We start from the raw sequence: 23,765 nt of genomic DNA, 5'->3' as shown, positions 1-23,765 counted from the left end.
TTTGACACTCGTCAACTTTGTCGTGCAGGTATTTTAATAAGGTTCATTTGGTAGTAATCGATATAGTTTCCATATACGACGAACGTATATAATCCAGAGGCTTGAGTTCTTACACACACGCCATCCAAGTTACCGAAGGAATTAAACAACTTTGCCGGATGATTGATTGCTTTATGGTGTTAAAACTTTCTCGCGCCAAGTACGCGCCACCCACGTAGCACCCTTGATCCTTATCTATTCCGTCCCATCTTTATCCCTCCCCCTAGGCATCGGCGCTAATCAATTCTCCCCGCGTAATTATCCGTATTTCGTAACCGTTTCATTCGTTAAACCCCTAATATAACTAACGCCAGATTCGTTTTCAACGAACGTAACAAATTGTAGGTGTAATTAATTCGAGCCTTCTATCACGCCTTGTTTCGCTCTTCTTTATTCCATCCCTTTTTTTTCCTTTTTTCTTTCTTTCCTTCTTTTTCTCCCCGAGAAGGAGAACACCTGTTTCAAACACGTGGTTAATTATTACACGCAAACGATTGCCACGTCTCTGTCTGCCCCATCGAGAGAGACTCCTCCCCCTCCTCCCCCTTTCGATATACGTCCTATTCTTTGGATCACATCCTGCAATTAAAACGTCAGTCCTCTCGCTGATCAAATTACTATACTATCAACGTTTCTCGAGTAATCCTTAACTCATTAAAATCCTCGACAGGTTAACCACTTTGCGGATAATCTGTCCTTTTTAAAGCCTCGATAATTACAGCGTCGACTTTTTCGCAACTTTCTTCCGATTCTTCCCTCCCCATTTATATATCCGCTTATAAGGTCTTAGAAAGATCTCCTTGGGACAAATGGAAAGGAATGATTTGGTTATTAGATATCTGGTTGCAATTTTGTTGTACTCGAGTTTATCTCAAATTATATTTTTATATTCTCTAAATTTAATATTAACATTCTTGAATATACAAATTATTTTAATTTTAACGATATGTGTGAATAACTCTTAATTTTCCAAATAAAAATTTTCCTCTCTTCTAATTTAACTATACACAATTTTTGGATATATAAATCTCGATGTATCCGGCTCTCAAATCTAACATTTTCTCAAAGTATACGAATCAGTGAGTCGCATTATCGTGGAAACACCGATTGCATAAGAGGATTATCCACGAAGCTAATACGTGATTCGAAGCCAAGATTTATGCAATCAAGATGGGCCAACACTTTTGCCCGTCCCTATAAACCACCGGGGAAAATGGTAGAGGCACGGAGGCCAGCTTGCAATAATTGCTCATTGCACGCCATTCCAGAAATGCCGTTTATTTCTTCATACTCGAACGCTAAATCCACCCCTCCCCCCTTCCTTTCGTTCTATGCACACGAACGAACTTTCCTCTCTTCTTCCTTTTTCCACGATTCATCGAATCCTTTTCATCTCTTCTCTGTACGCATACACCATTGAAAGAGCTCGATTCGAATTACTGATAGCGGATGTTCGCGTTTTAAGAAAAGGATCGGGTTTCGGCTCGGTCGACAGAGTTCACGGCTTTGTTTTCAATCGACAGCTATCTGCGGCGTCCGGTCACGCAGCCACTCGGCCGACGAGGAAAAAGTGGCTAGACTGGAGAGACTGGAGAGCAAAATGGTCTCTTTAACCGCTATACTTATTTACTCGGATATATATACACGCGCGCGATATAATATATATGTACCCGCGGATAAAACGTTCGAATTTTTATATAAATTAAATCGGTTTCTTAATATCTGGTACTCGTAGGACAATCTATCGACGGGACAACTTTATATATGGAAATTGTTGCGAACATTGGATCGCTATGGTTCAATGGTGAAGTGAAATTAGGGCCGATATATAACCGTCCAAGTGGTTTGTGCAAAGTGTGCTTCACGAATCCGAGTCAGCTTTCGAACAAATGGAATTATACATCGCGATGATAAGCTTTGTACCCAAATGTCATTATCGTCGAATTATCGAGATTATTATCGAATCCCTCTTTGTCCCCAATCTGGAAATTAATCAAAATTTCACTCTTGGAACGAGCAGCGTTCCAATTATCGATCAAGATCCGTGTAACGCTATCGTGCACGAAAGAATTTCTTATTCCCGAGATCTAACGTCGCGGACAGTTATAACGGACACGACGTACATCCTCGTTCAAAAGTTTCTGGAGAATCTTGCCTCGGTTGTCTCGCAAACTGACACGACTTAAAAATGTCTAAAGTATATAAATTCTCTCTTCTCTACCCTTCTCTTGCACGTTGATCAAATTTATATTAAATAAGATGCAGAGACAGTTGTGCAACTGTCCCTGTTTCACAGGCAAAGTACAAAGGCTGGAATACATCGTACGATGAAAGTAAATGAATTAATCCTTGGGTCCATCGATGGACCCTGTGTGTATCGTCAAGGGACCCTTTCTTTCTTCTTCTTCTTCTTCACGGCGCACTTCGCTTTCATACTTTTCAATCCACCCCGTCCCACCTTCCTCGAGCTCCTTTCTTCTCCTCACACATCTACACAAGATTTCTCAAGGGACGGACTCCTTGACTCCGGGATTGTTGGCGCCTCTTAGCAGTTCACCGGGAGCTAGCACTCAACCGAGAGGTATCTCGCCCAAGTTGGCATTCGTTCAAGCGCGCGAGCACGAGATCAGCCGCTGAACCGGTGCCCGAACAATGAATTTCGCACTTATAATTGGATGTGTCGCTGTTACGGCCACCGCTTTTAATGGTAAGTGCCGTAAGGAGGAGAGGAGTAACCTACTTTCCTTTGGGGAAAATTGTAATCCAACTAGAGCGCAATAACTGTCACGGGGAACGTGCTGTTACTGCTTAATGCGTCGAACACGTGTTTCGGCAAACATCGAACTGGAACCAGCTATTAACACCAATTCAAACTCATTCCCTGATCGATGGCTAGACTCCGCTTTGTTTCTTTGACTGTTGCGTGCAGCGCCCTCTACGCCCCGTCTTCGTTTCCAAGATGGCGCTCGCTATTTATCGTTCGCAAAGTATCGATGACTTTATGAAAGAAAGAAACGATAGAATCGTATCTCGAATTGTCACTCGAAAAATATATCCAGTGAAAACTTTCCAGGGTGGAACAAGTCCACTGAAAACGCGTCTCCGGGTTTACCATGAAGTTTTCCTCCATCGAGCATTCGACTTCCTTTCCCTGGAAATTCAACCGGAAGCGTGTGCATCCCCAGCCGACGATATAGCGCGAATTTCCAAGCGAGTTCCGGAAGCGCAGCTCCCGTATAATTCGTCGGCGTCGTTCTTCCTGAATATGCCACAGTCGAGGAGATAGAAGGTATCGCAGTTTTTTTCACGAGGTGGAACATTCTCGCATTCTCCCTTTCAACCCACGATTCTCCTCCACGAAAGCCTCTTCCACTTCGGTTTATATTTACATTTACTCTGAGCACACTTTCGTTTCAATCTCCTTTCTCTCTTCTTCTTTTTTTTCCTGTTTAGAGAAAAATTCGATCGTCGTCGATTAAACGACCAGATTCTCGATTAAACCTTCCCTCTCTCTCTATCTCTATCTCTCTTCAAACTACTTACTCGCCGCTCCTCGAAACTACGTACGCTGTGGGATATCTGGGACAGGGATAAGTAGAATTTTCGCGGCTCGGCGAATTTTCGGTGTAAAACTCTTTCGCGCTACAAGTTAATGGGTTTTTGCGCCCCTTCTCCCCCTCTTTTCCGAGCTGAATGTATCTCCTCTCCTCTGGAAATTTCGGCTGGCAACGAACTTGCAACTTTTTATCTCGTCGCGACGTACCTCTCCGAAACTGAATTCAACTTTCCACCGCTCGCTCCTTCTTCTCCCTTCCCCCTCCCCTTGCGACGTTGATATACGGGGAGGATATAACGCCACCTATCTCTTTGAACCTGAACCCTAAGCAGACGCACGTTACGTCACGTTGCTCCTAGAATTTCAACGAGCGATCCGCCTCGATTTCCTCTCATTAGAAGGAAGGGAGCTCACGAGGTTGCCACGATTACATTACATTATTGTAATTGATCGCGGCACATGTTCAACTGCGGCGTGATTCTTAAACAATAAACTCATTACCCGTTAACAAGGAGCCGCCGGCGTATAATAACGTATCTCTCCTCCTCCGGGTGTGGAGAGGATACGTGCGACCGATTCGATCGGCCAGATTCGCTTTTGATCGATCCCTCGACCGGTGCACCGCTCTATCCGTTTCTCCTCTCTCTTTCCATCGATCTTTCCATCCCCGCCCCGATTCCTCCCGCGGCTGAAACAACTCGGGAGAACCGCCACCGCTCGGAATTCATCCGATCTTTACCATTTGCTCGTAACAAATCGCCGACATTTCGAGAGCGGAGAACCGTGTTGAATCTGCCTGCGCGAGTTCCACGCTTCGTTGCGTTATTTGTACACTTCGAACGTGTGTGTATATATATATAGATATAGATGTATAGATTTACAGAATTTACCGCGGGATCTCGTCACGCGGGATTGAATGATTAAACCGATTCGTTTTCTTTGTTACCGTCCCCCTTTGAAGCGGTGTCGATGATAAATCGCGATGAGCACGCGACAATTAATATCGTTTCCTCTTAGTCGGGGGATCGAAACTACCGGTGGTATGGTTTCTTTTGTGACGATGTTACGAAAAAAATACGAAACACGGAGATCCTTCGATCTCTTCTTCTCGATAACAAATTGGTTGGAATTAACGGAAAGTATGCACTTTCGAAAAATTGTGGGAGATAAAATCTTGGAGAGAAAGAAAAAAAGAATCATAAACAGGATATACCAGTTCTGCGCGCTCCACATTCTCGATACGTGTCACGATTGGAAATTACCATCATCGTTAAAACTTTTATGGGAGGGGGGAAAATCGGATACGGAGACGGGAATTTTTACGCTCGGAATAGTTTCCAATACATTTCTAACAGGATATTTACAACACTTTCCGTCCACGTTTAATCGAAACGGGGGAGATGGATCGTGTTGTCTTTCCCTCCTCTTCTTCCGTGGGATGCGGTTGAAATTACAGCGGTCAGTGTTTCCCTCGCTTGGCAAAATGTAGCGATGCCTTCGAAAATCGAGGCAATCATGCGGCAGAAGCCGGAACGCGGGATCAGAACCGCGGACGCCTAATCAGCCGATTGCGCCCAAGGAAATACTCCCGGCTCCCGTGGAATGTTAATGCGATCTACCATCCTTAGGAAACCGCAAGGGCTCCCTTCGAGGGAGGGGAGGAGGCAAAAGACGACCCACTTCGGGCCCTCCCCGTGTGCACGCACGTATCGTTGCGCAATAACCACCGTTCCGCTCCTCGATTATCCGCAACCACCGGCTGCGCAACACTCTTCTGGACTCCAGGATGGCTCCAAAGGAGACCTCCGTCCCTCCCCCGCTCATTTCTTCCGCGTTTCTCCGGATTTCTTCCAAACAAAAGGATTCGAAGTCTCTTGCTGATTGAATTTTATTTTTCTTTCCTTTTTTTTTTAGACTCGATTCTCGTAGCGTGCTTCGACTTGGAATAGTCTTATAACAACGCAGCTTTTAAATAAGAATAATTTAAATTCCAAGCAGTGATAAAAGAAGCGCGATGAACGCTTGGAGGAAGAATTTCCCGAGGAAGAGCAATGGATACACGCAAGCGAATAAACCGGAATTCCCGAATAGTAGAGGAGAGGAAGGAGAATCTCTCTCTCTCGCGGATACGGATGCATAGCCATGCCACTTTTGATACGGTTCCGCCTGGGCAAGGACCTCTCGACCCTGCCTTGGCTGCTGGAGGGGGCCCTGGGGGTCGTCGTGATGCGACCAGCTGGCAGGAACCTTTTCCCTCTTAGCTGGCTTTCAAGGTGTGCACGTGCACGTGCTCACGAATGCGAAGCTTGACGCGTGATATCGCATAAACGCGGCGCCGCGTTCCTATCGAAATCGGAAGAATTCTATCTCTCTCTCTGTCTCCCTCTTCCGCGTGCTTACCAGACATCGACGTTTCAACCGGCTAATGGATTGAAATTCCCTTGGATCGATGTCTTTCTCGTGGTAATTACGAGGGAAATAGGAGACACGTGGAAGATATTTCGAGAAACTTGGTGTGCTCGTTGATATTCGATAAAATATGTAAATGTGTTTTCGTTATGGTCGGGTATATTAAGTATATTAAGAGATGTTATTAATAACAGGATTGGATTATTTATTTTTTAAATTTTGATGGAATTACTCGTTTCTTTCATCGTGTACAATCGGGTTCAGCACGAGTATAAATGCGTCTTTACGTTTCATAAAGTGAATCGTTAACCTCGAGGCGTTGTTATCTGTCACGACGCGGTTATTTATTAATTAACTTTTATTATAACGCGCTAGTGTTTGTCACGAGGCTGCTACCGGTTCATTCGAGTGCCGTGACGTGGGATACTTTGTTTTTTATTACACTGAGTCTAGCATGTGTGTGCTTTTTTTAGAATATTTCTCTTCCGTGTCGACTTGGAATGGGATGATAAACATTTTTAACGCTATGCTCTTTTTAACGGTGATCTCTATTTAAGGGAAATTATTTTAAATCATCGTTTAGAAAAGAAAAGAGAAAAACTTTTCATTTAATACTTTTGTTCTTGAAATTATTCAGAAGAAGAACTATCTTCACTGAAAATTATATTCATCACGGTTGAATTATCGATAACACACATCGTTGTTTGAAATAACTAAGCTTCAAAAATTCTGACTCTTTGTCTTCAAATATTTACGCCGGAGAAAGGAAAAAGGGAATCAAAGATGCGATCGTTTTTCGTCAAAGAAAATTTGCATGCTTTCACGAGTTGAAAAATCCGATTAGTAAAATGAGTCGATAGTGTATAATTGAAACGCTAGGATATTCTCTTTGTCTCATCATTCGATCCATCTTCTTGGCTTAAATATTTTTATCTTCGTTTAAGTTTGCACGCGTTGCAAATTTTTGATTAAACAAATGCGTCCCTTTGTGCCCTAAGTGTGGAAATTCCAACGCGAATGAATGAATAAAGCGATCAACTATATAGAGGGTGTATAGTGGTATAAAAGTTGGCACGGTTAAAAAAGAGGAGACGAAGTCTTTAGAGAAGAGTTGTTATTTGTGGAAAACTATGCTTTTTTGACAGCGAATAAAAACTTTTTTTTAAACGATAATTTTTCGTACGCCAATTATGAATTATGAATCACTCTTTGTCGATATGAAAAATTTAAAAAAGAATAGTAAAAAAAAAAATAGAAAGGATATGAAATACATAATATAGTAAATATTACGTATATACGTAAAATTTAGTGAAATCGTAAAATCCTGAGAATTCTAATATAGGAGCGTATATCGTTCGTAATGGTATGGAGATAAAACGATCTTCAAAATTATGAATTCTTATCTGAATGCAAAGGTGTCTGATTTACCTCTATTCTACGAGCATCTGTACTATCCCCTTTTGGTTAAAATTTCCTCTTCCTTAAAAATTGAAATATTTTTATCATTTAATCCTCAAGTAAAAATCCTATCTACTTTCTAGAAATTTAAAGTTTCTTCCGAATTTTCAAGATTCTTCCAGATTCGTCGCGATGATTATCGCGCGTGTAATGATTTCACTGACTGCTCACATTTATGATAATGCAACTAATCTCTGAAAAATAATAAAAACTCCATACCAAATACGATATATTTTAACCTCCATTCTGAAATGAATGCGGAAGAAAATCCCGTTCGCGCAATGATCTCGCAAATTGGAATAACTTTCCAAGGAATTTTCCCCCATCGATATAATTTCAATTGTGATACTCGATGCTCGATACTCGTTTCTATTTTTCCTCTCTCTTTCTCTTTCTCTCCACAGAGAGGCGCAGTGACGCGGGCATAATTAGTCTGGCCACGATCAAAAGCGTTCCTCTAATGCCTTCGAAACGTCGAGCGCGGAACGAGCGACGTGAAAAACACTCGATCGAACTCAACTCGTGGAGGGGGAGGGGAAAAAAGGAAAGGAGAGAATATTTTAAATAAAATAACATAGCGAGCGGGAGAAAAGTCCCGTAAATAGCCCAACGGTCGATCGAAATCTCTGGCCGGGCCTTCTACTATTTCTCTCTCTCTCCCCTCTCTCCCCTCGCACGAAACATCGGCCGCCTCATGACCAAGAAACACTCGAGACTCTGTAGGAGCGTGATGTAACCGTCCTCTTCCCCCCTTCTCTCAAGTTCGAGGAACCCAATAACTGGAAAACGCAGCGGAGCGTGCAGCCTTCGATTCTCGGAGAGGACGAAAAGGAGAGGAGGAGAAGAGAGAGAGAGAGATTGTGTCGATTCGCGTCGAATCTCGAGTGCGTCCACCCCCCCTCTTCCTCAGCTCCTTTTCTCCTCGGGCGGATATCTTGCCCGGCCGCGGCCAAGGGGAAAAAGGAACCAGGTCGGCGGAAAACGAGCGCCTTCTCCTCCTCCTCTCTCCCTTCCCCTCGTTGAATAGGATTCGCGACGCGGCAAACGGAAAAATAGCCGTTGCTCTCATACTCACCGGCAGAGGAAATCTCTCTCGCCTAAACAGAGCTCGAGACAGTGTTGTCGCGAGGAGGCGTTCATGGTTCTACGTGTGTGGCCCTGAAGACGATGCCCCTGGACCCTGTCGATGCACCAGGCGCGTTCGCACGGCTTCACAGCCAGGCAGCTCTTCTGGGCGTAAATCGTGAACACCGGGAATTGGGATTGCGAGAGGGCACCTGGAAACAAACGGCGGATAAATCCGGATGCTTTCGAGCCTTCTTAATCATTTGTTGGATTTTGAAAAACGTTTATATAATATCGACGATTAATGCGGTGTTTGTTCTGTTAAGAATTCAAGTTATACTCTCAGTTTTTTCTTTCGATTAAAATATCCTCGAATGCGAAAAGAATACTGAAGAAAAAAGAAGGGAAGAAAAATTACTTTCGTCTTTTCTCTCTCTCACTCTCACTCTTATCCCCTAAAACTCATAAATCCCACAGAGACGAAACTACACCCGATCCTCCCGAACTTCCCAATTTGAAATTGATGCCGATCCTCTTCACCCGACCCGAACTATCTCGATCGAGGGTGGCTCGTTATTCTTTCCCTGTCGATCCGTGACTCCGAGTGGAGACGCGTTAAGTGGCGGAATAATTTCTCCCCTCCCTCCTCGTGTCATCCCCCTTTTCGAAAATCATAATTAATCTCGACGGATTGACGCGTGGAGGGAGCGTCCTGATTCGTTGAAAAACTTTTCACGCGGGGTGTAAGGCCGAAACACCGCATCGATCTTCCTGGCAGGAGAGGGGGAGTGCCGAGGGATATTCAATTACCCGGTTACGCGTTAAAAAGGGCACAGGCTAGTTAATGGCTGCAGCCAATTTTAATGATAACCGCAACGTTTCCTTCGGCTTCGATGGTACAATGGGGGTGGATAGGAGGGAAAGACGTTGTTTGCGGGGTGAGCCGCATTACAGTAATCAACGGGCACTTCCGGGGTAGCCAGGGGACAGGGTAGCATTTTACTCTCGTTGTAATGCGGTAGCATTACGAGATAATGGAGCATCGTCGGATCGTAAATATTTTAAAGGGGGAGGAATTTTATCGGGCGGATTTTCACATTTCTTGCTCCCTCGCATTATATTGTTCCCCGTTATATCGGTCTGTTTCTATATCGGTGCTTGAGAAATGGAATCCTCCGTCCGAGGGTCTGCCGAGTAGTGATTAATTTAGAGAAGAGGGGAAGGGAGGAAGAAGAAGAGATTAAAAATCGTAATTTGTTGCTCTTCGTATCTAGATATTTGAAAATTACGCTTCGTTATATTTTTATCATCGAGTTACACGATGCAAGAGAAATTTAAATTGGAAGATATTTTTTCTTTCTCCTTTTAGAATTTTATTTCCAAGAATAAAAATCGTAATGGAGGTAATTAATTAAAGAAAGCTAAACACTTGCAATTTTGATCTAGATAATTTTGTATAGGAAATTTTAATCGAAAACCGTCGATATTAAACGTTTCTCTCTTCTCAGAATGCCCCTTAAACGAACCTCGCCTCCCCACCCTCGTATTAAATTTCTAAATATAATACATCATAACGAATTTTCTTCCTCAAAGGACGGTTTAACCACGGTTTACAGCAAAAAATTTTCATCTTCGTTCTTTCCACGGACTGGAGAAAATTACGGCAAAAATTCGCGAACGAGGAAGGAAGGAAGGAAGGAAGGAAGGAAGGATTTTTAGAGAAGAATACGGTCTCCTTAATTATTTTTCGTTATCGCGATCTTTTTCTTACGGATTCACAACACGACCGACCGACGGTTAATTAAAAATTCGTTGGAGCTTATTATTCCGTTCGAAACAAAACACGATTTATCAATTAACGGTCCTGGCAAGTAATCAGCGGTTCGATCGATCCGAAACGTGTTAAAAAAAGAAAAAAAAGGACACTTTTACACTTGGAAAGAAGCGTCACACGTAGGCCGTGCTATTGACCGATACTACGATATCGTATTTTTCACCGGTTCGTTTAACCAGCCCCACTTTCCGCTCCATTCTCGCCGATGAAAAATATCACTCCCCTATCCTACCGCGGCGCAAACTACTGTTCGAATACCTGAACCCCCCCCAAATGCGTGATAAATACCGATCGTTAAGCGCGCCGGCCTAAGACTAATTCTCGAAGGGGAGTTTAACTTTATCACGAAACCCCCACCTATTAATCTCGAGGAATCACGTTCGATACGCGGATTTCTCGATACATAATTTTGAGTGTTCGGATTTGACGTATACCGCATCTTTTAAAAATATTAACACAGCTTTGGAACGGGCGATTCGAGTCCTCTTCCTCCACGCATTGCGCGATACGATAAAGAAAAATCTTGCAACCTGGTTGCAGAAAACTGGCGCAATTTATCACACTGGAGGAATACAAATTGCTCGTTGAGAGTATGAAATAAAACAATAACCCCCTCGAATCGAAACTGCCAATCTCTCTGCAAGCACGACACTCTGGCGCTATTCCAAACCACCCCTTACATCCACGTTTCTTCCTCCGTTCCGGGGATGCAGATTCCAGGCAAGATTGCGCGCACTCATAAATCTTTTAATTTCTGCCCCGATACGAGGGGAAGAGAGATCAACGTGCTCTCTTCGAAGCCTCCTACTCCTCCAACGTACAGTTCGTATCGAGTTCATTTCTGTCTGCTTATCCCTAGCACTTGGGAAAGATTCTTCCGAGAACCTCCTCCCCCTATTTAACCGAACGAAATGGGTTCGTATCGTCATAAATCTGGCGGAGATTTATCGACGGATGCGCCACCGGTTTCCCCGGGATCGTGGACCGTTTCGCAAACACGAGGAGGAAGCGGAGAAAGGAAACTTCCACCTCCATCGCGGGTTGTCACGACGAGGGGAAATGTGGAACGGCCGCCGATGGTATTACGGAACCGAGGCGATCGCGCAAAATGATGCAAGCGAAAGCCCCGCCCGGCAGAGCACATGGGTTTAACCTCTCCAACGGTTCGATTTCTGATATATACGAGGCGCATTTAGATACGATTCAACCGGGATCGGGATCGCGTTCCACCGTGAGCCCCTCTCTCTCTGCCTCTCTCTCCCTCTCTCTCGCGGCGACTTGATGTATAATCTCGGTTTTCTTTATCTCCCGGCAACTTGCCCTCCTCGTCCCTCCGACGGATCGCCGTGTTATTTCTCCCTGTCTGCCCAGGCGCTCGACTTCCATTCGCGAACAAAGGCAATGAAATTCCTTCCTTACGTGGACTTTCCGCGCTCCGTTCTCGCGCTGCGCATTCCGATACGGGGTGGTCTCGCGGCGCTCGCTCGGGATATTATTAAAATTGCCCGAGACTCGAGGGCGTTCTCGTTGCACGAGAGAATTCTCCGAGTTGAATTTTCCGGATAAGCGCCCGGAAATTGTATATATTTTTCTCTCTCGATCAGAATAGGAATTTTAGGAAGGAGAGTAATTGGATAATTAAGTCTTATTATATCCTCGAGTTGGCAAGATAGGGGAGGCGCTTTCAGGTTTCGGCTCGTGTGTCCTTAGGGTGTCTTAACGGTTTCCGTTACCGAGATTTATGGCCGTAAGTCTCGAGAGATTCGGCGCTGTAAACTAATTCCTCCTAGTTTGACTTTTTGGTTTCAACGATCGCGTCCATCTATACATATATTTCGAAATATGCGTAAATTAATTAGTAAATAAATGGAATTTTGTTAATAGAAATTATGCATCAATTTGCTGTTCAACGAATTTTAAGAAATATTGAAAATTTATTAATGGTTACACGTTTGATCGATTAAAATGTTTCCAAGCTTCCAATTACATTTAATGCAATTATTATTATCTGTTTAAAAAAATATATAAAATTAAAAATATCCCGTTCAATCGTCAAATGGAGTTGAATTGCAGAATATACACATTTGTCACTATACTCGCGTGAAAAAATTCCTTTCTTTCCCCTCCTTCTCGTAACGTTAACCGACGTTAAACTTTTTCGAAATTGTCGTTGTTTTCAACTTTCATTTTTTATGAATTAAACATTCTTTTTATGCAACAATCCTCGCTGTAATAAAATCGGACCTTTGCATTTGCACGTTTGTTTCACAGAGCATAATTGCGGCCGGTCATTACACCAGCTTAACGCGCCGTGTAAACTCACCGTTTTTCAAATAGCCACCAACCGGAAGTTGTACGATTGTGCTTGGTTTCACGAGTTGACGTAGATTCCGCGAAAAGAGAAAAATTTGAGATAAAGTTTGGCAATAATCGTGCTTCTCTTCTTCTTCTTTTTCTTCTTACGAAGAAGAGGATTTTTGTTTCACACGCATTTGATTCGATTTTTCTCTATCGTTCATTTCTGCGAATTCAATTTAAGGAAGTTGATGCTAAATTCGTGGATATAATTGAACCGATTGTGAGAGTTTATATTTTATTGTAAATCAAGAATATCTGGAAAAATTAAAAGGGAAAATTTCTATAAGTAAATAATATTTTTCGTAATAATAATTAATTTTAGTTTCATTGTGTTTCAAAAGTTGTTTCGAAATGAAAGATTCTCGCAAGAATTTCGCTGTAACATAAAACTTGTGAAGGACGAAAATTTTTAACCGACATAAATTTTTAGTAATCATTTTTTCAAATTATTAAAATATCGATCCCAAAATTTATCTTCTTCCCCTTCCGACAAATAAATTCTCTGTTCGAATATTTCTGATCAAATTTGACCATAGAGCTAATACGATCAGGTTAGGGATGATGGTTTAGCATGTATACGAAGTCTGAATAAGAAAAATCTCCTCGTTGAATCGGCGCCAACATTTTCAATCGCCCTTTGCACTCGACAGAGGCTCTCTTTTTCTCCGCCTTCTTGTCTGCTCGGCAGACAGTGATGCAATTCGAGGAATTGAATGCATTCGTACTTTTAACATCTCTCGACTGTCGTGCTTGTTCTCCTCGTCACGATCACTTTTCTTTTTTCCTCTTTTCCTTCATTCTTTCTTTCCTCCTTCCTTTCTTCTTTTTTTCTTTATCACAAGCTCGGATACGATCCACAGCCACGTGTCTTTGAAATTTTACTTTCAAAAATGCCGCGACACTCGAAGTTCGAAATTCATTAAATCGTTTTAACGGGACATTTGGAATGGTATTCTTCTCTCATACACAATTATGTTATAATATTTCCTTAATTCGATATCGCAAAATACATAATATACGTTATTTTAATAGAAATTTAAATTCGGTTGAACGCAGAGATTTCCATTTCCAATTATCTATTCTCTCTTCTAATTATCTTCTTGTTGAAACAATTATGCAACATCTTCTTCTTAAACCAGCCGCGATGATCAAATAACAAATTTACGTCACCGTGAAGCTAAAGAACCGAGATCCTTCCGAAAATTATTCATTACTTCCCATCCATAACGTGATGGAACGCAGAGCCGTGCGTCTCGTGTGGTACGTTTCTAATTTGCGTGCATGCACCGTGCACCCCCATCGAGCGCAGCAAGAATTTAATACGCGAAACCACGCCTATGGGAGCCTACATGCAAACGGTGTCGTTTGGCCACGACGCAACCGAGCCGAGTCACGAGCACCAGATCTCTGCACGACTCGATATAATAATGCGATTACTTTCGTCCAAGCGTTTCCAATTTTTGTCTCGTTCGTTCGAAAGGAATTTCAAATATTAAATCTTCGAAATTTAGCGTATTATTTAATCGCGATAAAATTGAAGGAATCTACAATTCCAGCTTTGGATAAAAATTAAAACCTCCCCGTATTTTTAAATTAGTATTATAAGAATAGAAAGCACATTGATTAAATAACCCTTCGAGATGATCCTTCTTCTTAAAAGGAGTAACGAACGTGTAATAATTCACCCATTAGATCTTCATCAGGCTGTACGTGGAAATGCGTGTACGATAATCCGGTATTGAAAGAGCCTCTCGACTCTCCGTCCGCGGTTCTTCTAAACGTGTACGACGATCTCATACACGTGTGCATACACGATTGTGTATATCCCCGTGTTTAACGGTGTGTTAGCAAAATCCTTTGCCGGACGATCTCCATGCACACGTGGCATTTGTCCGATCCCAACGCCGGTTACTTTAATGCGCTTTATCGAGTACAATTGGATGCTCTCCGTGGCTGTGTGGTGCAGGAGAGATGAGATAAATAGCCGGCTGGTCAGGTATGACGAAGTCAATGACTACCGGTTACATCTTCACGACCGGCAGTAACCTCTGACCACCGCGAATGACTATGCAGCTTTGCCAATAATCGATTCGGAAGCTTTCAAAAGATTTGCTCCGAGCACGATGACTAAACGTCTTCTCATGGATGTCGCTTGTAAATTCTAAACGGCGAATAAAACACGTAATTGGCGTAGGATTGTGCCACGTTTTATAGTTCGTCTCGTAATTCGACGCGGTATTGTGAACAGGTGATTCCTATTCCTATTAATAGCGTTTCAACGCTATTGTTTCGCCATTGATTATTTTTTAACGATAGGATAGTTTCGCAGTTATGCCTTGTTTAACAAGAAATTGTATTTCAATATATCCAAGTGAAATAACATACGTATGTGAATATTGTGTACGTGTGTTGTTTTTATTTGAACGGTTTTTCAAGGAAAAACATACTTCTCTCTAATAATAATATTTCCCTTCTACTAAATCTTCCACTAAAAAACAAAAAAAGTGATAAAAGAAAAAGGAACCAAAACTCATTACCCAAAACAATAATACCCATCATCGAAGAAAGAGACAAATCTCCTTCCACCAAATCGATCCTTCTCCAAGACACGAAATTCGCGTGGCACGAAGAAGTCGGAGGTGTCTCTTCCTGCCTCTCGGTTATCTCCGACTATTAGCGCTCCGCTCTATGCAAATTCAGCAGCAAGCTGTAGCGGTGCTGTTCGAACGGACCCCATAAATTCCCTCCGACACGAATGATCCCACCTCTCTCTATCTGTTTACGTTCTGGTCCCCCTGGTTGGTTTGACGACACCAATATACACAACATACACATATATATATATATACACGAAGGTATTCGCTTACCTTACTTACCTGGACCCGCACGCACGTCGACGAAGTGGCGCGGGCGCCCGTATCGCGACAACGAACGCATTAACGCGTGCATCGAGCAGCCATCTTACGAAGTGCCAACCGCGTGCAGGGTATTTAGTATTCGAAAGGCATGATCGGGACCACGGCTACTTCCCACGGCTATTTGGAATCCGCTCGGGGTACACACTGTCCTTCGGTATTCAGTGGGTAGCCACAATGTGGAGACACGAAATATGAGGTTTTTGAACTCGTTCTTCGAGGGTGGAATACGTATACAGTTTCATAATGGTATAAATTTTGAATAATAACGAAGGAATGATATCTCGATCGATCCATCCGACGAAAATGTTATAATAATAGGTAAGATTTTCCTGTTTGAAGTAGAGAAATTACGAAATTAAAGTACTTTGGATACGGTAAAAATTAAACAATTTAACGACTCGGACTGTCACGGCTCGTTTACCACAATTGATGGTTAAAATGCGAATGTTTCGGGTAACTACGGTTTACAGTTGGGTAAACTAATAAATGGTCATCGACTGATACGTTGCCCTCGTACGATTTAAGTAACGGTAACGGTGGTGAAATTTATTATTCATTAAGAAGTGGTATTTAAATAAAGTATACAGTGTACTGTGCTTAATGCACTCTCTCGTATTATTCTCGTACGTAATCCATGGTATGTGATAATGGTGACACGTGATGAGCCATGTAAGGCTATAATAACATAGCCAGTCGAGATATCACGGAAAGAACATTACGTTTTATATAAACATTTCTCGCGCGGAGAATTCAAAAAAGGAAACTTTGGTTGAAATATGCGTGTATACATATCGATGAGTTAAACTGAACTCAATCTTACGTCTCTTCATCCGTTATGATGAGCATAAACGAAGAAGAATGATGAAGCTTCGATTTATATCTATATACGCCTTATCGATAAACGTTAACGTGAATATGTTTACAGAGTGTCTAACCTAATAGATAAGATGAAACGAGCATTGGTAATTTATCGAGTCACCGTGATTTTGTATATAGAGCACGCCTTTTCTCTTTTATACCGATCTGCATAGATTATCGTTCCACGTGACGTTTCCAGGAAGGAGAGGAATGTATCCGTTAGCTCGTAATGCTTTTGCAATCTATCCGTCTATAATAAGTAAAACGATGCTTGAATCCAGTATACGGATTAATCACGTGTAAATTTAGGTGATGAGTAACGGGATCTTCCTACACTTTTAACGGTATAATTCCATCGATTTTTTCTTTATTACAATTTCCATCATCTCGAAATAAAGCGTTCTTACAAATCTATCTAAATTTACACGTATCTTGTTAATTCACTAATATTATTCACATCATTAGCTCGATTCACGTTCCCTTTTCAACGAAATAATAAACTGTTCACAAAAAATTCACCGATTCAAGGGCACCCGTTCTCCAAGAAGAATTAAGAGCAGTTTCTAACCTAACCGTTACTAGTCCGGTTACCAACCGATCATTCGTGGCGCTATCATCGTTGCTGGCGTGTTTACTTCCGTTCACGGTCCAAGTCGTTCGTTCCTCAAATTAACCCAGCACGCTCGACAACGGTGTCTCCCTCTGGCGGGAGAACCGTGTGTGAAATTGACTCGTGAATTATGTGTAATTTGTCACAGTAGTCTGCTGGCGGCGCCGAGCCTCGACTTCGCGGTTATACCGATGGCTGCGCCCAACGTAAACGATCCTGCATGCATGTCGCCTCGCGTGAAGCTCGCCCTTCCAATCCTTGCAATAAACCTTAGGCGACATATACGACAAGAATTCGGATTACGTGTTCATCACGGCAATCGGATCAAGTAATTGGTGATACTTCACTCGAATAAACGATCCAGTCTTCTTACGTGTAATTTATTAAGATCCATTGAAAATAACACATAAAATAATTAAACTTTTACTCTTATCTTACTCCAAATGATAAATTATTTTTTGAAGAGCAAATGACAATAGAAAATAAAATGAAACGACTTCTTTTACGATCAAACATTCCATTGATATTCATTTTGCAATTATCGAAAATTATTTCAAATGATTTATTTGACAATTTGGAGAAAACAACAAATGTCAATACGAATTTAAAAAATCATAATACTTGGAATTCCAACTATGCAATTATACATATTCCCATAAGTTCGAGCGATTAGTTCCATTAGCAACATTAGTAGATGAAACTCCCTTTCATTTTCAATTTCCCTTCAGACCCACGAGGAGCAATCCCGGGATAATCCATGGCCGTCGTTACTTTCCTAGACTCATCCTTATCAAAGAAGAAATGGTCGAGTCCATTCCTCGTCTCGATACGAAAATCGTTATTATTCATCGGGATCTCCCCTCCCCATGGCGTTATGCACGTGCGGCTTTATGGTGTTGCAACGCCGCGACTGGCTGGTATGCGGCCAGGCCCCGTTATACAACGATGGTTCGATGGTGAATAACCCGACGTAACGTGGCGAGTGACAGTAAATAACCGGACAATCAGATCGTGAAATCATTTCCTTGATCTTTCGTTAACGCTCCTGTGATTCCTTCCTTGAGCTTTCGTTCTGTATGGTTGCGATCATGGAATTCGCCCGATGATATCCCGTGTCCAGAACGAAACAATTTGTTGCCTTTAACGCGGTTTATCCGATTTAGGAGGAATATTTCTTCGAATTAAGATCTTGCTCAATAAAGGAAGTTTAGATTCAAATTTCAAATTTCATTTAATTAAAGTTAAACTTCACGAATGTTTAATTTCCATTTCTGAATATATGGAACGAAGATGGGAAATATAAAACGATCCTCGCAATATGAGAGAAATTTCTTAGGTATGCTCCAGCTTGATATTACTTTATCATTTCCCGTACTACTACATTTTCTCTCTCTCTCTGTAGTTTTTCATCTCTGCTATTCCCTGCTTTTTCTTCCGTATCCTTATTCGATCAATTCGAAAAAATTGCCTTTCTTATAAAACAATATTATTATTATTATTATTATTATTCTCAATTTTAAAAAAGAATCTCGAGTAACAAGATTTCCCTATTTCTATCGACTGATCGTGCCATTTTTTCAAGGATAAAAGAAAAATTTTCAATTTTTGATACAATCGCGAGATATGTTAACGATCCAAATACATGAAAAAAGAGAAGGCAAGAACAAAAGGAATTTAACCGACTAATCTAATATTTCTCGACACTCCACCCTGCTGCTCCTTAATACCGCACAACTTTGCCTGAATTCTATCGGATTCCGTATCCGCCGACCTTTTACCGGTGTTGTCAACCTCGTTTGTCGCAAGGGGAAACCGACTTAAGCTTATAATCCTCTTTGATCAGCAGTTAGAATTTAACGGTGGCGCATACGTTTCGAAAGCTGGTAATGGGTAAAAGCTGAAACCAAGCCAACCCGGCCGGGAATATTTTATGCATGTGGTGTTGCCGGAAATTGAGATCGCCGGTTTCAATTTGCCGAATAACGATCGTAAATTAGGAGCGGGGGGGGATTCTCTGTGACTTGAAGCTCGCAGTTGCCCGTTAAATCGTGAAAATTAACTTTACATGCGGAAAGGGGTGTACCTCCAATCGAGTTTTATTTATTCAGACAGCCGTGTGCTCGTGCACGACGTTTAATAAACAATTTCCCAGGGGGGAGGGGGCTCTCGTTTTGCTTCGACGCAACGGACGTAACCTCTTTGTATCCCCCCACTTCCTTATTGCGACTTGGAAGTTTAAATCTCCTGGACACCGCTAACTTGGTATCGAGTCCGGTCGCGCCAAGTTTTATCTCGAACCCTGTCTTTATTCAGGGAGGAGGGGTTCGCTTATCCACCTGTATCGTTGCAAAAGTTTTTCAACGGGATATTTCCTTTATCAGAGGAGGCAGAGTCAAGCTTGGCCCCCCTCCTCCTGTGTGTACATACACAGAATCGAAGGTTTCTCTTACTGCTGCATACTGTTTCGATTCGAGTTTAAATAAAGGAACGATAAGAGTGAAAAATGAGGCTGGCATGCTCAACAGTTCGAGCGAGTCTTTGCCTCGAAAGAGCTCGCCCCCTGCTTTTGTGTCTCCTTTGTCGAGGCTCAGTGAAGAGAATCAACCACAGAGAAAATCGAGGAATATAATGATCGAGCGTGGACAGGGTGGGAAAATGTTAGAAATCGGAAATGTAACACGTGCTTTGCGCGTTCTTCTTGTCCATTTGAGGAAGAATCAATAATTATTTGGAATTAATTGTTGTTAAAATATTGATACGGATTATAAGATATTAAAATATTATTTTTTTTTTAAATTTTGAAAATCTGGATGGATTGGATTTTATAAATTTTATAAATTAAATATTTTTGCATGATAAATGATCATAAATGAATATCGTGCTAATTGTATAACATTGTTTTATTTAATTGTTTTACTGTTGACACATTATTGTTCCTTTCAATATCAATAATCGGCGTATATTAATAAATTATAAATTGACAAATAGCCAAATATGTCTTGATATTAATGTAAATAACTATGTATACTTTTATATTATTTTTTACCATAGCCTGTTTTAAACACATACTTTTATTCATATTTTATTTAAACGTAGAAAACATTAATAAATATACAAATATACCGCAAAACATGATAATTTTTTTCAATTGAATTTCAATTATTTTCTCTATTTCTCTATTTTCCACAATTTTTCGCTTCATTTCGTCTTTGAAAATCGAAATATAAAATTTTGTTATGTGTATTTAGCACAATTGGAACGTGAAGTGCTAAATTCGGGCAAATTCCACATTTCAGGATTAATTACAATGATCAAAGAACACGCGGAAGTGGTTAATGATACACTTTTTCAACGAGGCTACATTGGGCATTGATAAAAACGTGGCATGTATTCGATGAAGGATAAGAAATATTCGATTCCAGGGGGAAAAAAAACCTTTGGAATGTTATTTTATTCGTTTCATTTAACATGGATATAACACGATATCATTTATTCCGGTTTTTGTGCAAATCTTTTAATGGCGAGAAACTAAATACTGTGGATGCCGGCAAAAATTAGTCGGAGGAATTCGCTGCTGAAAGAAATGAGAATTTTTTTGAAGCGAAACTCGTGAAACCATTCTATGCTAAAAATTATCAAATAAAAGCAAGAGGATACAGATATTAAAAAAAAGAAACAGAGAAAAAGAGCGAGAAGAAATATTAATTTAAAAAATCTATTCTATCTTACTTCATTTTCTCCAAAATCTTACTCAAATCTCCAAAAATATCCCCCTCCCTCTAATTTACAATCCAAGATAAATTACCTCACTAGAGAAAATACCGATGATAAATATAATAAATTTCATCAACATACTTCAAAAAAAAGAAAAAAAAGAAAGAAAATGCACAAAAATGTATCTCTCCCAAGAGAAAGAGAGAGAGAGAGATTATTAATTCCGCGAATAAATCCGTCAAGTATCCGCTTGGAAGGAAAAAAAAAGCAAAAGAAGAGAGAGGAAGGATCATTCTGACCTGACCTGCTACTCGCATGCTACTCTTAGAATAGATTATCCGCCGACTAATTACCACCGGTGCTCAATACCTGTGTATACAAGAGGATCTTTCGAGGATGTTGCGGAGACGGGTTCCAGACGAACGAGGGGAATATAGGGATAGGGGGACGTCGGGGGGGAAGAGTCGGTCGGTTAGACGATCCTATCATCGAGTAACGGGGCCCGGGTGAACAGAAATTTCGTGATCGTGACGGGGAGAGGGCGCTGCTGTGTCGTCATTGTCCCATCGTCGATCACGGGGCCCCACGGTTACACGGGATCATGCGAACCTATCTCTGGTCCCGTTTCACGGAGAAACAAAAATATCCCAAACGTGCAAAACCGGCGAAGATTCCTTCGCCGTGGGCGAAAACGAAGGAATTTCCATGGGTGATACGAGGGGGGAGGGTTACCTAACCGCAGTTTCTTATCAATGTGCATACATCTTAGGTTAGCTTGTATCACGGGTATGAATAATGCTTGTAACTTTAGATCTAACGCTGTTTAAACGGGGTAGAGAGAGGGGGGAAGGAAGAATTATGCGAAGCCTTTTATTGAACCTCTAGCCCCGGGTTCCTCTTTGGCTACGCGCCGTATTTCCTTTTCTTATTCATCGTGGATAATGTATTTATTCTTTTATATATCTCTCTCTCTTTCTCTCGCTCTCTTGATTCGATGGGGAATTTTTAAAGGAGGATGAAAGATCGATGAAGACTCGAGCTAATTTTCTTAATATCGCGAGTGATCATAGGTTACCATCAAAGTTCACTAATTTGATTAAATATATATATATATATGTAGATAGAAAAAAGTAATTAAAGATCTCGTGTAAATCCGGTGTAAATCTTCGAACCGTATCGGCCAACAATGGAGGCAACGACCGTGAAAATTAAAAAGGCTCAATACCGCTAAGAGACACATTATTTCTGGATGATTGTTACAGGAAGCTCGTGTCAGGAAGTCATCAAGGCGTAACCATGTCAATCGCATCCTCCAAGAAATTCGAGGCGCACGATCGATCGATCTTTGGTCTTCCACTCGCCATTTTTTCCCTTCTTTTTTCCCTTACTTTTATTTCCTTCTCCGTGGAAAAATACCACGGAAGCAACAACGCTTGACACGACCGATTTTACGGTGCTCGGTCAAAGTGGTGGCGCAATTAGCTCTCTAAATTCGTGACACATAACGTCAAAGTTTTAACCGGGTGTCGAAACGAAAAAAGAGAAGAGAGGAAATAAAAAAAGGATAGGGGAACAAGGAGATGGGTGAACGAAGGCGAGGATATGATTAAAAGGAGGAAAAGGGTACTTTGTAGACTGTCAAACCGTCACAACCAGTATCTCTGTACGTCAACTCGGGAGAAGGTCGTGAAAGTTTGCAAATGATCGGCGATACGCTCCTTCTCGATCTCCTTCTCCTTCCACTTCTTTAACCTCGTCGTAATATCAACCGTGCTCCTTTCTTTCTTGGTCATCATCATTACGAGAGATTCAATTTTTCCGATGCAGAGGTGAGGGAGGAAAAAATATACGGATGTTCCCTTACGTTTCCTCAATTATAGTGATCGACCAATCTCTGCATAAATAACACGCAATAATTGATTTCGTGATCGCAATATCGGTCACAATGTAATTGACCGATAAAACCTGCCTCGCGTTATTTATCGCCCAACACGTGTGATTTATTGGTTCGTGTAGGGGGACACGTGTATATACTGCGCGTAGGTTAGGTAGGTTAATTAGAAGGATGTAATGTATATATTATTATGAATGAATCCATCTTCCATTGTTCTAATAACATTTTTTTTCCTCTCGATAAAATTAAAAATAAAATTAAAAAATTTAAATGGAAAAATATTTCCAGTTAACGGGGGCAAACGCTATAATTTCTCTGTATTACGTTATTATCGCTCTCGGGAATGGAGTAATAGAAATAGTTTATCGTATTTTTTTTTTTTTTTGATCGAATTTGTTCCAGTTCGCAAACGTTGTTTTCAGCCCCCTTCCTCCGCCCTCCCTTCCTGTTTCCCGATTGGAAATGAATAAAACGAGCGAATCATTCGTTCGAGTCCGATATCCGCCATATCCATTTTTTCCACACAAGCGTTCACCACACTCCCCTGCAAATTTACGCATCTCAACCCTCCTTCTGAATAATTCCTACTCCTCCTTTCGCGAAATCCATCGAATTCTCGAATTCTCACGTTTCAAGGTGAATTTCGCGCAACAGAAACGACTGTTGGGAAATTGGTTTTCATTGTTGTAAAAGCGTTTCCCCCCTTTCCGACGATTGTTCGAAATTCGATTCTCCTCCCCCCTTTCTTGCGTTGAATTCGATTCCTCCTTCCCCTTCATCTCGATTATTTAAAAATTTTCGAAAGATGGAGAAACGTCGCGTTAAAAAAAAGAAAAAAAGAAATTCGGATAAACTCACTCGGAGCAACGGTGGAATAACACATCGTTTTTCTGTTTGGTGCGCCAAACTCATTTGCTATTTAATTAATGCTTACAGGTCGGCCAGCCACGGACGCGTGGTTTATATTAATTACACCCCGGAAGATTCAATTAGCGCATTTCTCATTACACTTACTTATAGCCGTGTATCCATTATTCATGAGGAACCGGCGC

The 23,765-nt window shown here is 41.4% G+C and overlaps 2 protein-coding genes across 6 annotated transcripts in view; one reads left to right on the top strand and one right to left on the bottom strand.

Annotated features, from left to right (window-relative positions):
* LOC108003939 (autophagy-related protein 16-1) overlaps window positions 1-23,765 on the top strand; it is a 490,268-nt gene that overhangs the window by 271,727 nt on the left and 194,776 nt on the right. The gene's annotated exons all lie outside the window — the stretch shown is intronic.
* Window positions 1-23,765, bottom strand: part of LOC108003938 (uncharacterized) — a 193,918-nt gene that overhangs the window by 42,486 nt on the left and 127,667 nt on the right. For both annotated transcript variants that reach the window (XM_028669762.2, XM_017066527.3), the window contains one exon: window positions 8,538-8,739. In XM_028669762.2, the coding sequence (XP_028525563.2) occupies window positions 8,538-8,739 (202 nt within the window). The remainder of the gene's footprint in view (window positions 1-8,537; window positions 8,740-23,765) is intronic.

This window comes from Apis cerana, linkage group LG9 (assembly GCF_029169275.1).
Source record: "Apis cerana isolate GH-2021 linkage group LG9, AcerK_1.0, whole genome shotgun sequence".
Taxonomy (NCBI): domain Eukaryota; kingdom Metazoa; phylum Arthropoda; class Insecta; order Hymenoptera; family Apidae; genus Apis; species Apis cerana.
This window is presented reverse-complemented; position numbering and strand designations above follow the sequence as displayed.